The sequence below is a fragment of the Polistes canadensis genome, unplaced genomic scaffold, assembly GCF_001313835.1.
Source record: "Polistes canadensis isolate GaletaPanama2010 unplaced genomic scaffold, ASM131383v1 scaffold_9, whole genome shotgun sequence".
Classification (NCBI taxonomy): domain Eukaryota; kingdom Metazoa; phylum Arthropoda; class Insecta; order Hymenoptera; family Vespidae; genus Polistes; species Polistes canadensis.
The window spans coordinates 1523262-1536523 of NW_014569556.1; the positions used below are offsets into that span (position 1 = coordinate 1523262).

At 33.0% G+C, this 13262-nt stretch overlaps 1 protein-coding gene across 5 annotated transcripts in view; it reads left to right on the forward strand.

Moving 5' to 3' along the window:
• Positions 1 to 13262, forward strand: part of LOC106792251 — a 217738-nt gene that overhangs the window by 171612 nt on the left and 32864 nt on the right. For all 5 annotated transcript variants that reach the window (XM_014758524.1, XM_014758532.1, XM_014758541.1 and 2 more), the window contains 3 exons: positions 6864 to 6960; positions 7251 to 7403; positions 12771 to 12908. In XM_014758524.1, coding sequence (XP_014614010.1) covers positions 6864 to 6960; positions 7251 to 7403; positions 12771 to 12908 — 388 coding nt within the window. The remainder of the gene's footprint in view (positions 1 to 6863; positions 6961 to 7250; positions 7404 to 12770; positions 12909 to 13262) is intronic.

Here is a 13262-nt window from a genome sequence, read left to right on the forward strand (position 1 = left end):
TTAACTTTGGAATCTATTACCAGGTGAAACAAGAGATAGAAAAAAGTAAAACGTTGGATTAAGGGATAACTAGGGATAATTACTTTGGGCTCGATCCGGATGCAATCAATTTTTGATGCGTTATAGTTGGCATCGTTGCTCAGCAAACTTTTTCTTTCTTTTTTTTCCTTTTTTTCTTATCTTCCTTTCTCTTATAATCTTTATCCATTTCTCTGATCCTTCTCTTTTTTTTTTTTCATCACCAACCAAATACTGTCCTCTGTTCAGACTAAATTCTTTATTCTCGTCCTTGTTCGTTCCCTTCCCCTATTATAATTAATTTTTCATCCGAGATAGAGAGGTGTATATACGTGAGTAAATGGATGGATGGGTAGACGGCGGATAGGTTGATGGATAAAAGTATATCCATTTTGCAATTTACTTTTTCGAGTTATTAGAAAAAACGTTTGGTAATACCTGTTCTCTACCTCATTTATTTTTTACTCGATAAAATAGAAACAAAAAGTAATTTAGAAAGACGAATAAAAATATTCATTTTTCTTTTACTGTATCCTCTTTTTTTTCATATATGACGTATCTGTATAAAACTAAGTCATACGTATATCTCTACGCGTAGAACAGAGAAACAAGTACATATCGAAAGCGAAAGAGCAAAATTCTCGGCACACGCGGATTCCGCATTCATACATATATCCAATTTCGAGAGAAACAGCCGGTTGAAGCTCCAAGGTCGTTTCGTGGAACAATGAATCTAAATTGTTCCTTCGATATGCGTTCCTGGTTTATGCGTAAAAACAAAACATATTCACTCGAAAGATGACACATAAAATTCTTCCAATTCAACAAATTTCTTTAATTTTTATAAAATTCATGTTATTCTCTTGTTTCGGAAATTTGTTGCAAAAAGACAATTTTTCTTTTCTAATATTTTCGTTACGCTACGAAGATAAAGTTACGATGAATGCATGAAAAAAATTCATTTATTATTTATACTATTAGAAAAAGATTATTATTATTATTATAAAAAATATATATGAACATAGCGGAGATGCATGAGTCAATATTTTTTGTTCTACCTTTTTTATATTTTATGCGAACACACAAAGAGGAAAAATTGCATTTATTATATATAATAAAAGATTCCATAAAACAAGGGGGCTAATTTAAAGTTGGTTTGAAGTATCGCGTGACTTTTTATAAATTTACACTGATAAATAAATATCGAAAAAGTTGATAGGACAATAATATAAATAATTTTCCATATATTCATTCTTGAATAATAATAATAATAATATTCGCTCGTTTTTTTTATTATATCAAGCTTTTTCGTAAGCAACTGACTGTGGAACACACACGTGTCACTGTTATCCCTCTACCGGAAAAATTGACGCGCAACAATAAAAATGCGCGACAATAAAAATACGCTGCTCCGTTAAATTTTTCTCTCTCTCTCTTTCTTTCTTTCTCTTGTCATCTCTCTCTCTCTCTCTCTCTCTCTCTCTCTCTCTCTCTCTTCTTTCTGTCTCTTTTACTAACTTTTTTATTCATACCAGTCTCTCGCGAAAACAAATACGGCATAAAATCGTTTCTACCATCGCGAAAACTAAACAAACGGAATCGGTATAATTATAATTCAACCACACGTGCCTAATTCGCGATTTTCGACTGTCGCTCGTATACACGCGTCACTTAACGCATATATATATATATATTTATATACGTACATATGAAGATAATCATATATACTTATATGTATATGATATGTAGCATATGTTTCGTGAATTCATTCGTGAAAATGTACTATAGATTTGTACCACATCAAAAGCACAACGTCCTATCGATTACAAATCTATAGAAACGTTAACTTATGTATATATGTATGTATACGTATATATCCATGTATATTTATACATAGGTTTATCTACATATGTAAAGTAAAACCTAACCGCAAACTCGAACGGCAGTGGTTCCAAAGCATTACTCGAGTTCTCTCTCTCTCTCTCTCTTCCCTCTCCTTCTCTCGAAATATATACGTTCGCCTCATATGTTGTTTACTTTTTTCTCAATTAGTTTAGTACGAGCAGACGGATCGATCGACCGCGACGTCGGTTTCGAGTATATTAGTAAGTTAGGAGTGACCACAAACACCGACTCTTTTTTAGTCCATAGTAAATGTATCATCGTTGAGTTTTCTTTTATTTTTTCTAAAAAATCAAAAAAAAAACAACATTAAAGAGAATAATCGACCTGTTTTTAGAAACTTCTCTTAATTAATCGATCATCGATAGCGCGTCGAATCAATAACAAATCCAATGCTTGATAAAACGTTTATTATTTGTAGGAAGTAGAAATTAGATAAACAATAGTGTTAAAAGAAAATAAGATAAACGTTGTTTTATATTTGTCTCATGTGTTAGACTTAGAAAAAACAAAGTGAGTATGCGCTCGTCTGTAAACATTGTTGTGTCATTAAAAAGAGGTGAATTATGTACAATATATTATAATAGATGAACAGTCGAGGACATGACAGTTCAGAACAAACAATTGAATTAGAAGAAGGAACCTTAGGACGATTTTTATTGGTAAATATTTTATTAATAAACAAGAGACACGTGGGTTTATTTGTTAATTTAAGATAGTGTCAAAGATATTGTTATTTTTTTATCCTAATATTCAAAAAAGCAAACAAAAAAATATTACAAAAAAAATGAATGAAATGTTTAGAGGTTTTTAATTAAAGATATACAATACAGAAATGTAGAAACAAGAGAAGGGAACGATTAATGGAGACAAAAGGGTAGCCTGTTTAAGTCATTTAATTTTATCTACAAGCTCTCTCTCTTCTTCTCCCCTTCAATTAGAAGGGTAATCATTTTCTTTCATTTGAGCTTCTTCAATTAAATTCTCTTTTTTTTATCTATAAAAGCCTAACTGGAAATTTCGGATTTATACTATTTTTGATCTCCTATTCGTACACGTTTTCCGAAGCTTTAAAAATGTTATCTGGCTATTGATTGATGCATTTCCATTACTTAAATTTTCGTAAGCCCACTTTGTAAATATACATACGTATATAAGTGCACTTTCACACGGATTCACACCGACTCATATTGATTTACATGGATGTGCATGCATGCATTCGGAAAACTATGCGTACGCGACCACTAGAAATGATGATCTCTTTTGAAAATTTCTATGAATTTTCACGTATAACAGCTTTTATTCCTACATTGTACACCTGCGCCAAGCAAAAAGCTTCCACTTTCTAGATTTTATTTTTTTTATACAGGATAAGCCATCAATTTATAAATCATAAAAATGTTTAATACAATTTTAGGAATTGTAGGAATAAATTTAATTAACATTTTTCTACGGACAAGATTAGTTGATTAATTTATTTAAAGAAAACAAAATTTAATTAAAATTATAATACAAATGCAATTTATTTTTACTGCTACGTACCGCGACATACATAATTATTGTTAGTGCATTTCTAATCCCTTCGTAATTACCTAGATATGTCTCTTTTCTATTTTTAACTATTTTTCTTTTCTTTTTTAAGTATAAAGAGAAACATATTTTATTTGTCTATAATAGATTGCTGGTCCAATTCTTATAAAAGGTACTCGACATATATTTCGAACGGTAAAATCGATTTTTCTTTGTCTTACTCTCTCTCTCTCTCTCTCTCTTTCTCTATTGCTTCATTTACTCTTCTCTATTGGCCGAAGTCCCTCGGACACGAGTTCCAATTACCGCCAATCGGAATTGCCTCTGTTTCTAGCGCCCAACACGAAGAATCTTACGTGGCACGTCTGAAAGCGAACTTAAAGGATTGATATTCCTTGGTTACCTGACCAAGATCGTCTTGATCTACGGCACGTCCTTTGGGATTCAAGACGATATAGTTCGTTAGAGAATCGTCTTTCCTTTAACGATTCACAGACCGTTACTGTGTTCGACGATATACTTACCGATCATTCCTATATTTCATTCTATTCATCACTTTTCTCATCAATTTAATCTCTTGAAACTTGAATATTTTCCCAAGAAAATCATCAAAAGTACCGAATCGCATGAGCTTTAAATTTTACGGTGAAATAACAAGAAAAAGCGCTCGTGCGAGAGAGAGGGAGAAAGAAAAATAACAAAATCGAAAGTCGTATCAATTCATTGGTTGAATCTCTCCTTGTCGGAACCCTACTCTCTTCGGCAAACTAACTTTGCTCCATTGATATTCCTGTAGTTTTCCACCAAGTGGTTAGTTCTTCCTACTCTTCCCTTCGTTTCTCCCTACCTTTCTCTATTCCTTTCCGTTACTACGAGGGATCGACCGAAAGTAGTACAGTCGTTTAAAGGGTCGTACCCAAACCAATGTAGCCAATGGATACTTCCGATCATCCCCTCTAAATAGACTCGTCCTTACTCGAATCGAGGAACTTATGGTTCCTCCTTAGAGTACCATCGTCTTTTCCTCGTCGCAGGAAGAAGGGTCGAAGAACCTCTCTTCCAACCAACATAAAACGAATCCCTTCTCGAATCACTTCTAGAAGAGACATAGTAGACAGAAAAAGAGAAAGAAAGGGAAAGGGAGAGGGAGAGGGAGAGGGAGAGGCGGCGTGTGAGGTAGAGGGCTTGGAAAGAGATCTCGATCCTACGAAGAATCTCGATCCAGTCCTTCTCCTTAGTCCTTAAAGTCTACCATCCCTCAACGATTAATTTTACCATGGTACCAGCTCCGTGGCATGCCCTTTTGACGATTTTACTTTAAATTTCATCGGTGAGTGCCTCTCGAAATGCGCGATGACACGAAAGGAAAAGTAAATCTCTGCTCTCTACTCTCGTTTAACTTTGCCTTTACTAAACGTGAAAGTAGACTCCTTTTCCATTTTCTTATTCTTATTCTTATTCCTCTTGTTTCTTTTGTTCTTTTTATTTTTTTTTTTTTTTTATTTTTCCTATATCGTGATAAGAGAATAAGACACTCGGTTCTCATAAAAGTCGAATATAAAATATCGAGCTTTACTACGAGATGAATCAGTTTGCGATCATCGTTACGACCCTCTTTGATTCATTTTTGGAAATGGAAAGGGGATTACATTTTTGCAGGCGTTTAAGGGAAGACGAATGAATGGGCAGACGCAGGCAGTTCAAACCGAAGGAACGTTAGCTCTCTCTCTTTCTCTCTCTCTCTCAACGATTAAGGTAGTAGAAAGAGTACGAGAGTCCCGGAAGGATGATGGCCGCTCGTTTGTCTTAATAAACTGCGTCGAATCCACGCTCGCTGTGGTGCTTGACTTATGGCCAGTCATCTGGTAGGGCGGCTCTACTCATGAGAAATCTTCACTCTCTCTCTTTTTTTCTTTTTCTTTCACTATCCTCCTATTTCTTTATCTTAGCATCATTAGTCCTTGGAATATTCAGAAAGGTTCGACTAATGATTAACCCCTCTTCGATTCATCGATCGAACCAATAAGTTCTGTGTTAACGATGTATAACATTTGTCATTATGACAAACCAAGACTTCTCACGATTATATCTTTTATCGAGTTTAACACTTATCATCGAATATTCGACAAACAATCTATCTATCATTTTTTTTATGATTTTGTTAACACCATGACTGTCGCCACGTTCATAATTAAATTAATTGTACTTTATTTTTATATAATGTTATAATTAAAATTTCTTATATTGTTGAAAAGTAAAGTTTTTCGATCGTAGTATTATTTAATTATGATATTAAATAATTTTAATTCTTCAATATTCATTTTATTTTCATTATTTAAATACTTAAGAAGTTTTTCAGTTACTGATGATCAATGTTTTAACTCTTTTCATCAATGTGATTTTCAAATTGAAAAAAAAAGAAATATAAAAATGATTGAAACGGAATTAAAGAGTTCTGACATGAAAAAGAAAACAAGTGCGAGGGAGATCGGTTGAGCTGATAAAAATTATTCGTTATTGGCCGAAGCACAAGAAGGCGTCAGGTTAGATCATTTTTCTTTGGACTTGCTTATGGTTCGCTACTTAGGCAACAAGCGAGGTCACCACGTCACACCGGTGCTCGTTGACGATTTATCATTTATTTGTATACGCGAGTTGGGAAACTAGGTCTCTCGCCTCGCTTATGTAAACGGTGAGAGCGCACGTACGGGTATAGTTCATCCTGGAATGTTTAACTTTGCCGATGGCAATCTTCGTTGGGGTAAGTGAGCAGGAAAAAATGTAGTAACAGGCGAATATAGGGAAAAATGTATGGGTAGAAAGGGTGAACAAGAAGTGACATGATGAAACAGCCCGAGCACGATAGAGCTTTCTGTCTTATAAAATTACGTTACGTTGGAGAAACATCATTTAATTAATTTTTTTTCTTTCTTTCTACATAGTACAAAGACATTGGAAAGTACTCATGACATAAAGATTATCATGTTAAAAGTTTCTTTAAAATTATGAAATTAAATAAATTTTAAAAGAAATTCTCAGTCGATAGAGAGATCTTTGTTTCATTCAAAATATATAATATTCAAGATGATTACTGATATGTTAAGGTAAATTAATGAATCGTAAGAGAAATAATTGTAAGATATAATGCTTTACTAGGGTGTACAAAAAAAAAATGAATTATTCATTTTATAATTATAAGAAAAGTTAAATCGTGTAAGAGTAAGAGTTTGTGACGAGTTCATTCATCTTTACTAATTAGACGATTAATTATTTAACAAATCGTTCATTAGCCAGATTAAAAAAGTCTACATGTACAAGTAATCAATTTGCGTAATTTGTCTTTGTACAGTTTCGAATATCCGATCGAATAAAATTTCAAAGGTCAATTAATTTCATCTTTTTTTTTTTTACAGAAGCTTTGCCATCTGCCAAATCGGAAATTGACAAAATTCAGCAACCACCCAAGTTGATACTACCAAGCACGTGTCATCACGCATACACATCGTGCAAGTAAGCTTCAATCCACATCGTATGTGGGTCATAATTACGCGATAAGCGATTAATCTCGAATTTTCCATTATTAAAACCGAAACTAAAGCTGTAGCTTATTAATAATATCGTAGATCGATCTATACATATACGCAAAGAGAAAGAGAAAGACAGAGATACTAGAAGAAACAAGGACCAAAAGCATGAACATAGTCATAGTAGAATAGAATGATCATTTTATCATGAGTCTAGATGAGATTTATCGCGCTTAGTTGCATTCAAAGGCGTTAACTACAGTATCGTTTATTTAGGAACGACCCGGAGTGCAAGGAATTATTACAGCCGGTCCTGAAATATTGTGGTTTGACGAGCTGCACGAGAAACGAATGTATGACAGCCCTACAACACTTCTATAAAACGGCTAATCACAAGCACTCCATCGAAATAGCTTTCTGTTTGTGCCGGTGAGTATGGACCTGTTTATGCAATTCTATGAATAAATACTAATCTGCGTAAGTGCTTATTATATAGTTTTGGCAATAAGCATCTTCTCTGTCTCATAAATCTAAAAGTGAAAATTGATAAAAGGAACATGATTATTGTTTAGTAAGTACAGTTATTGTTTCTCTTATATCGTTTATTATTATTATTATTATTATTAATATTTATCGGTTTTTATATTCAACCCTATATATGTAGATATATAAACGTAATAGGAAGAACAAATAATACTAGTCGAGGCACGATCGAGCGATGAAATATTTCCGAGACGAACGCAACATGTTGATAGAACGTCAGCGACAGCCGTGACAACGTAGGTACAATAATATACGCGTGAAACCCAGTATGAATTAGGCGCAACGTGCTACTCCTCGATGCAAAAATTTCCATAATGTTCTATGTGTATTCCCATATGAGTATATGGTCAAACGAATACAGGGTTACAACGGACTGATTCGTAGGACAAAACGCGAACTAGTTCGATTTCAGGAATCATGCATTGTGTTCAATCAGTAGCCAATCAAAAGCATCCGGCTTACGAATCGCCGTCGCGTTGATATCATCGTACGTTGTTACACACGTCAATCAATCTGCAGAAAGATAGATACAACAGAATCAACGATATATCGTAGATTACGTCACGAATGAAAAGTATAAACGAATTGATGGTCATCACGCTATCATCGAGCATTTTGAAAAGGGATTCCCTTTCGATTTATACGACCTACGATATCTATATTAAAACGCATCATCAAAGTTACGATATCATTTTGAGTAACGAGCTTTTACGAACTTGTACGAGGGTTGTATTTTATTCATGAAGACATTCAAGGCGAAGTAAATTGCCAGGTATAAATCTGTTCTAAGTACTTAAGAAGTGATATACTATAGCGGAGCGTTAATATTCTTCATTCGTAAACTCGCGTTCTTAGTGTAAGGTTTGTTTTGCAAATCATGCAACAGGTTGCTTTCTAAACTTCTATAAATGTCACGTATCATAATGGAGAGTTTCAGACGAAAGAGATCGCAAAAGGAATCCTCGACATCTTCCATTTTAAATAGAACGCAACCCCACCGAAGGATTATTATTTTATAGAAATATATTTGTAATATAGAACGCGCGCGAGTTTGTATCGTGTCGTTGATAAATCGTCAGTCGTACGAACAATGTCAAATCGTTTCTTTTAAAAAAAATCTGCGAATGAAATAAAGAGAGGAAGAGACAAAAAAAAAAAAAATAATAAAAAAAGTTAAAAAAAGAAATAAAAAATGTATCCCTTTGGTAAACACACCATGAAGTATTATCGGCGAGTCGACAAACCGATGCATAACATTTTTATTTAATCATCCTTTCAATTAACGCGATCGTGTTGTACAGAAAGGCCGTATTTTCACGGTTGACGGAACGCTCAATCACTATCCAATCAAATTGCACAGCTTTCGAGCAACGTATTACGTGGCTCACCCCGAACCCAACAAAACGAAGTTGGTGTTCGTTCGTGTCGGTTGATGATCACTGCATGCTACAACGCGATCTATTAAATCCCTGGAATATCGTTGGATGCAGCTAACGTAAAGCCGTGATTATCAATTTTCATTAAAGCTGTTTTACGCATTCGCGGCTTACCCGTGATAGAAATTTCATTAAATTTTCTTCCTTCGATCGTAGAACAAATGAGCGAGAGGAAAGAGCTATAGGGGAAAGATAAAGGAATGAGAAAATAAGAGAAAGAGAGAGAGAGAGAGAAGTTTCGTTGGCATAATACTTAGGTAGATTTATAAATATACGTATATGTATATATACATATATAAATTTAAATTTACGTGGACATCCAGGACGATGATAGGATGAAATCTTTCATATTAATTTGCTTGCCTAATGCATCCCATCTCCGAAATTTAACGACGCTGCTAGCTGGCGCTAGCTATTACGGAATGCACATTATGAGACATTGGGTACATTAGGGTTGTAAATGACGATTACAACACGCCGCTCCGACCATCTCATTATGAGAGATAATGTACCCTTAATTCATTCGCGTGTTCTCGTTTTACCGGTCTAATACTGGATACTTTTAAGAATAAAAGAATTTATGTCGTTTCCCGCGTACAAAGATATTTATATTTTGTTGTTGATATTTTACGTTATTCGGGTAATCTTTATTATGTGGGTAATACTTATTTTGATACTCTTAGTGTATAAGAGGTCTATGCTTTAATTAAGTTGTCTGTTTTATATCACTGTCCTATTCCAATGCAATTTCAATTATACTTATATGGCGCATAAAGAAAAAGGAAAAGGAAGAGAGAATGAGAAAAAGAGAAAAAGTAAGAGGAAGAGAAAGAGAAAGAGAAAGAGAAAGATAAGAGAAGAAAAATTAAGTGAGTGTGTGAGTGAATAAGTGAGAAACAGGGAAGCTGTATTTGATGTTCTATACCGAATTCATAAAAGCCGCACAAAAGCGTCCAATTAAAGGTCAATCGAGCTGTCTCCATCGAAATGGCAATATACCTTCCACAATAACCATGTAAACTGATATTAAAGCGTGAACACGTCAGAACTACGTAATAAAGTTTTTACGAGAAATCGAACGTATGTATGTATGTATATATTGTACATATATATCTACATAATCAACATTAATCGGAATTGTTTCAAAGCTAAATATTACGTAGCGTTATATCTCAAGAGAGATTGCATTAAAAATATTTGCATTCAAATTAACTATCAATTTAAAACCATATTCATTGAATAACTACGTATATCGAAGCAATAAAAAAAAACCTATATTTACAATGAGAAATTCTTTTTTTTATTCATAAAAATTGATTTATTTTCATTTAAAATTTGAACATATACAAGTCTATAAAATGATTTTTCACGTATCTCAGTTCGGCACGATTAGTCAGGCCTAGAAGAGAGAAAGAATAGGAATGAGGCATTCGCAAAAGTTTCGCATCAGTTAGTAGGTCCCATGAGAATGCGGAAAAAGGAGGCTGGATAGAGGCTTATCCTTTCTAACGAGGCTTCTATAACTTTTAAGTGGCTTTCACCGGCAAAACAATGCAAAAACTTTCCTTCCTCGACGTTTTCCACATTTCGTTTTATTTTCTTTACCCTCTTCTTATTCTTATTCTTCTTCTTCTTCCCTATACACCCTTCCCATCTTCGTCACTACTCATTCTTTCATTCGATCTTTTCTATCTACTTTGTTTCTTTCTTCCAGCAGCCTTCTATTTTCGTAAGTCTAGGGTCATCCTTTTGTTCGAATTCATTATTTTCTTTATCTTTTTTTTTTTATTTATATGATTATTTGATTTATTTTTGTTTCTACGTTTTCTTTTGTACAGGGATGAATACGTACGCTTGTACATTTTCAGTAAGTTGACTTAATAAATTTTAATTTTTCTCCCTGTCTTCATTTCTTTTTTAATATATCACATTACTTACTGACAGTAAATTAAATGTTTATATACAAAATATCGGTTAAATTGAACTCGAATTTGTCGATAATACTATATGGTTTATGTGGATAAAATAAAATAAAAATCATTTCTTCTGCAGATTGTAAATAATTATTAATAACAATATTCACAGAAAGCTGAAATAACAAAATGGTTTCATATTTTAATATCACACAAGAATAATGTTAAACATAATAAAATGTTATGGAAATTTTCCATTAAATGTTGTGTAATAACAATTAAATAGAATCGAGTTTTAATCGATTGATCAATAATCGAGATCATCGAAAAGCGTATTTTTAGGCTATCAGTCAATAAATGCTGGCAGTGTAAATCTTATTAATTGGTTGCTAGTAAATAGCAACTATAACACGTCAAAGTTACATATTCTAACTACTGTTTTAATATAATACAATTGCTCGTACAACGTATTATATAATAAAATACGGTAATTACCCGCATTCCAAAACTAAATTTACTTTAATTAAGCATTACATTGTGGTATTCGTTGTTATCTATTTCATCTCTAACGTAATTGTATTTTTTTTTATTTAGAAATTTTGACCACTTTATTATAAATAAATAGTTTGCAGAAGCAAAAAAATTTTCTCAATATTTAACAAATTCAATACAAGGGCCATTTTTCGCATATTTCGCTTTTGGGCAGCAATTTTTTAGTTCGTTTTTCCACTGAGCGTACGTTGATTTGAATTAAATGTATTCACTAATACCACCAATGATACAAGCCGACTTATAGAACAGCCATGCATGGACGATTAGTTGTACAAACCGTTCGATGAGAAAATCAAACATATACCATCGGTTTTACATCCCAGCATGTGAATGTATTAAATATTATCGTATTTTATTTGAAAATACATTTCCGTGAAATTATTTTGAATATTACTTGTAAGACAAAAAAATCATGTTATACGAGGAAAAATTTTTATGTACAACGCGAATTCATATTAACCACGTTATACTGGAGTCTATTATATTTTATTTATTTATTTTTCTCACGTTCTTTTTCTTTATTACCCAAGGACCCACAACCTTATTACATGACACCATCAGGGAGGTAACTAAATAAATATCGAACTATGAGGAAATAAAAGTGAGTGATATAAGGCTTAACTCGAAGAAGCTGAATAAAATACGTAGCCAGGTCGTTTAATGCTCGCTGAACAATACACACCTTGCGGTATACCTCTTTGGGAATTCTTCTCGTAAGAATCTCTGGGAATAAGCTCTCGTTTTCTACGAGAAGATGAGACATGAAGGAAGGCTAGAGCAAGAAGAGAAAGAAGAATAAGAAGAAGAAAAGAGAAGAGAACAAAATGGAAGAAGAAATGATATGCTCTTGGTCTTCCCTTCTGTTTCAAAAGGTGCTTTGTCTTGCGGTAAATTGGCGCGTCTGCACGATTCGTTTCGGATTTACCTCGCGTTATTTTTTTACAAAGGCCTCTGCATAAAGAAACGTTGCAGTACCTGTTCCCTTGAAATGTGGTCTTTGGAGAATCCTCTTCGCTTCTCTTCTTGGACATTAAACTTGCGAACATAACGTCGTGTGTGTGAATTATTATTGAACGTATTTTACGATGCCTCATTGCGAGTTTTAATAATTCATTTTTAAATAATAATTATCTATTGATTCGTTTTATTTTTAAGAAAAAAAAAATACGCACCATGTGTATTAACAATTTTTAAAAAGATTGAAAATAATTGCAATGATAACAAATTATTTACGAATAATAAAGAAATAATTTATCAATTTCATCTTAGATTTATATACATTTGCTTACGTCAATAATGATATCAGAAGATTAACAATTGTTTAAATAGTATATTCTTTCTCCATTTTATAGAAAAACTGATGGCAGAAAAGACGAGTGCATAATTGCTCAAGAAAAAATGCATCCAGCATGTGCGCAACGTGTTGAAGGTGTTGATATGCCAACATGTCACAGTTTAGCAGAAATTTGCAAGAAAAATGAAGTCTGTCGGTAAGTATACATTTTCTATGATTAGAATAATTAAAACTATTTTCATTTTTCACTTAAAAAATTGTTCGATCTTGCTATATCCTGTTAAAGAGTTTAATTAGTTCATTCAAATTTTAGAATGTTTCATATTCCGTCAAAAAAATTAATTTAAAGCGTTCAGTATCTTTTTATTCGCAAGTGATTTCATCGTAATGATAAAAAAATAGCCAGTATTTTTATACCACTTAAATCTAAAATTATAATATATACGACAATGTATAATTACAACTCTTATTCGTAACAATTGATATAGCTAGACGATGAAAATAATTATTCGACAATTCGAATTCGTTATTCGACAATTTAATACTAAAT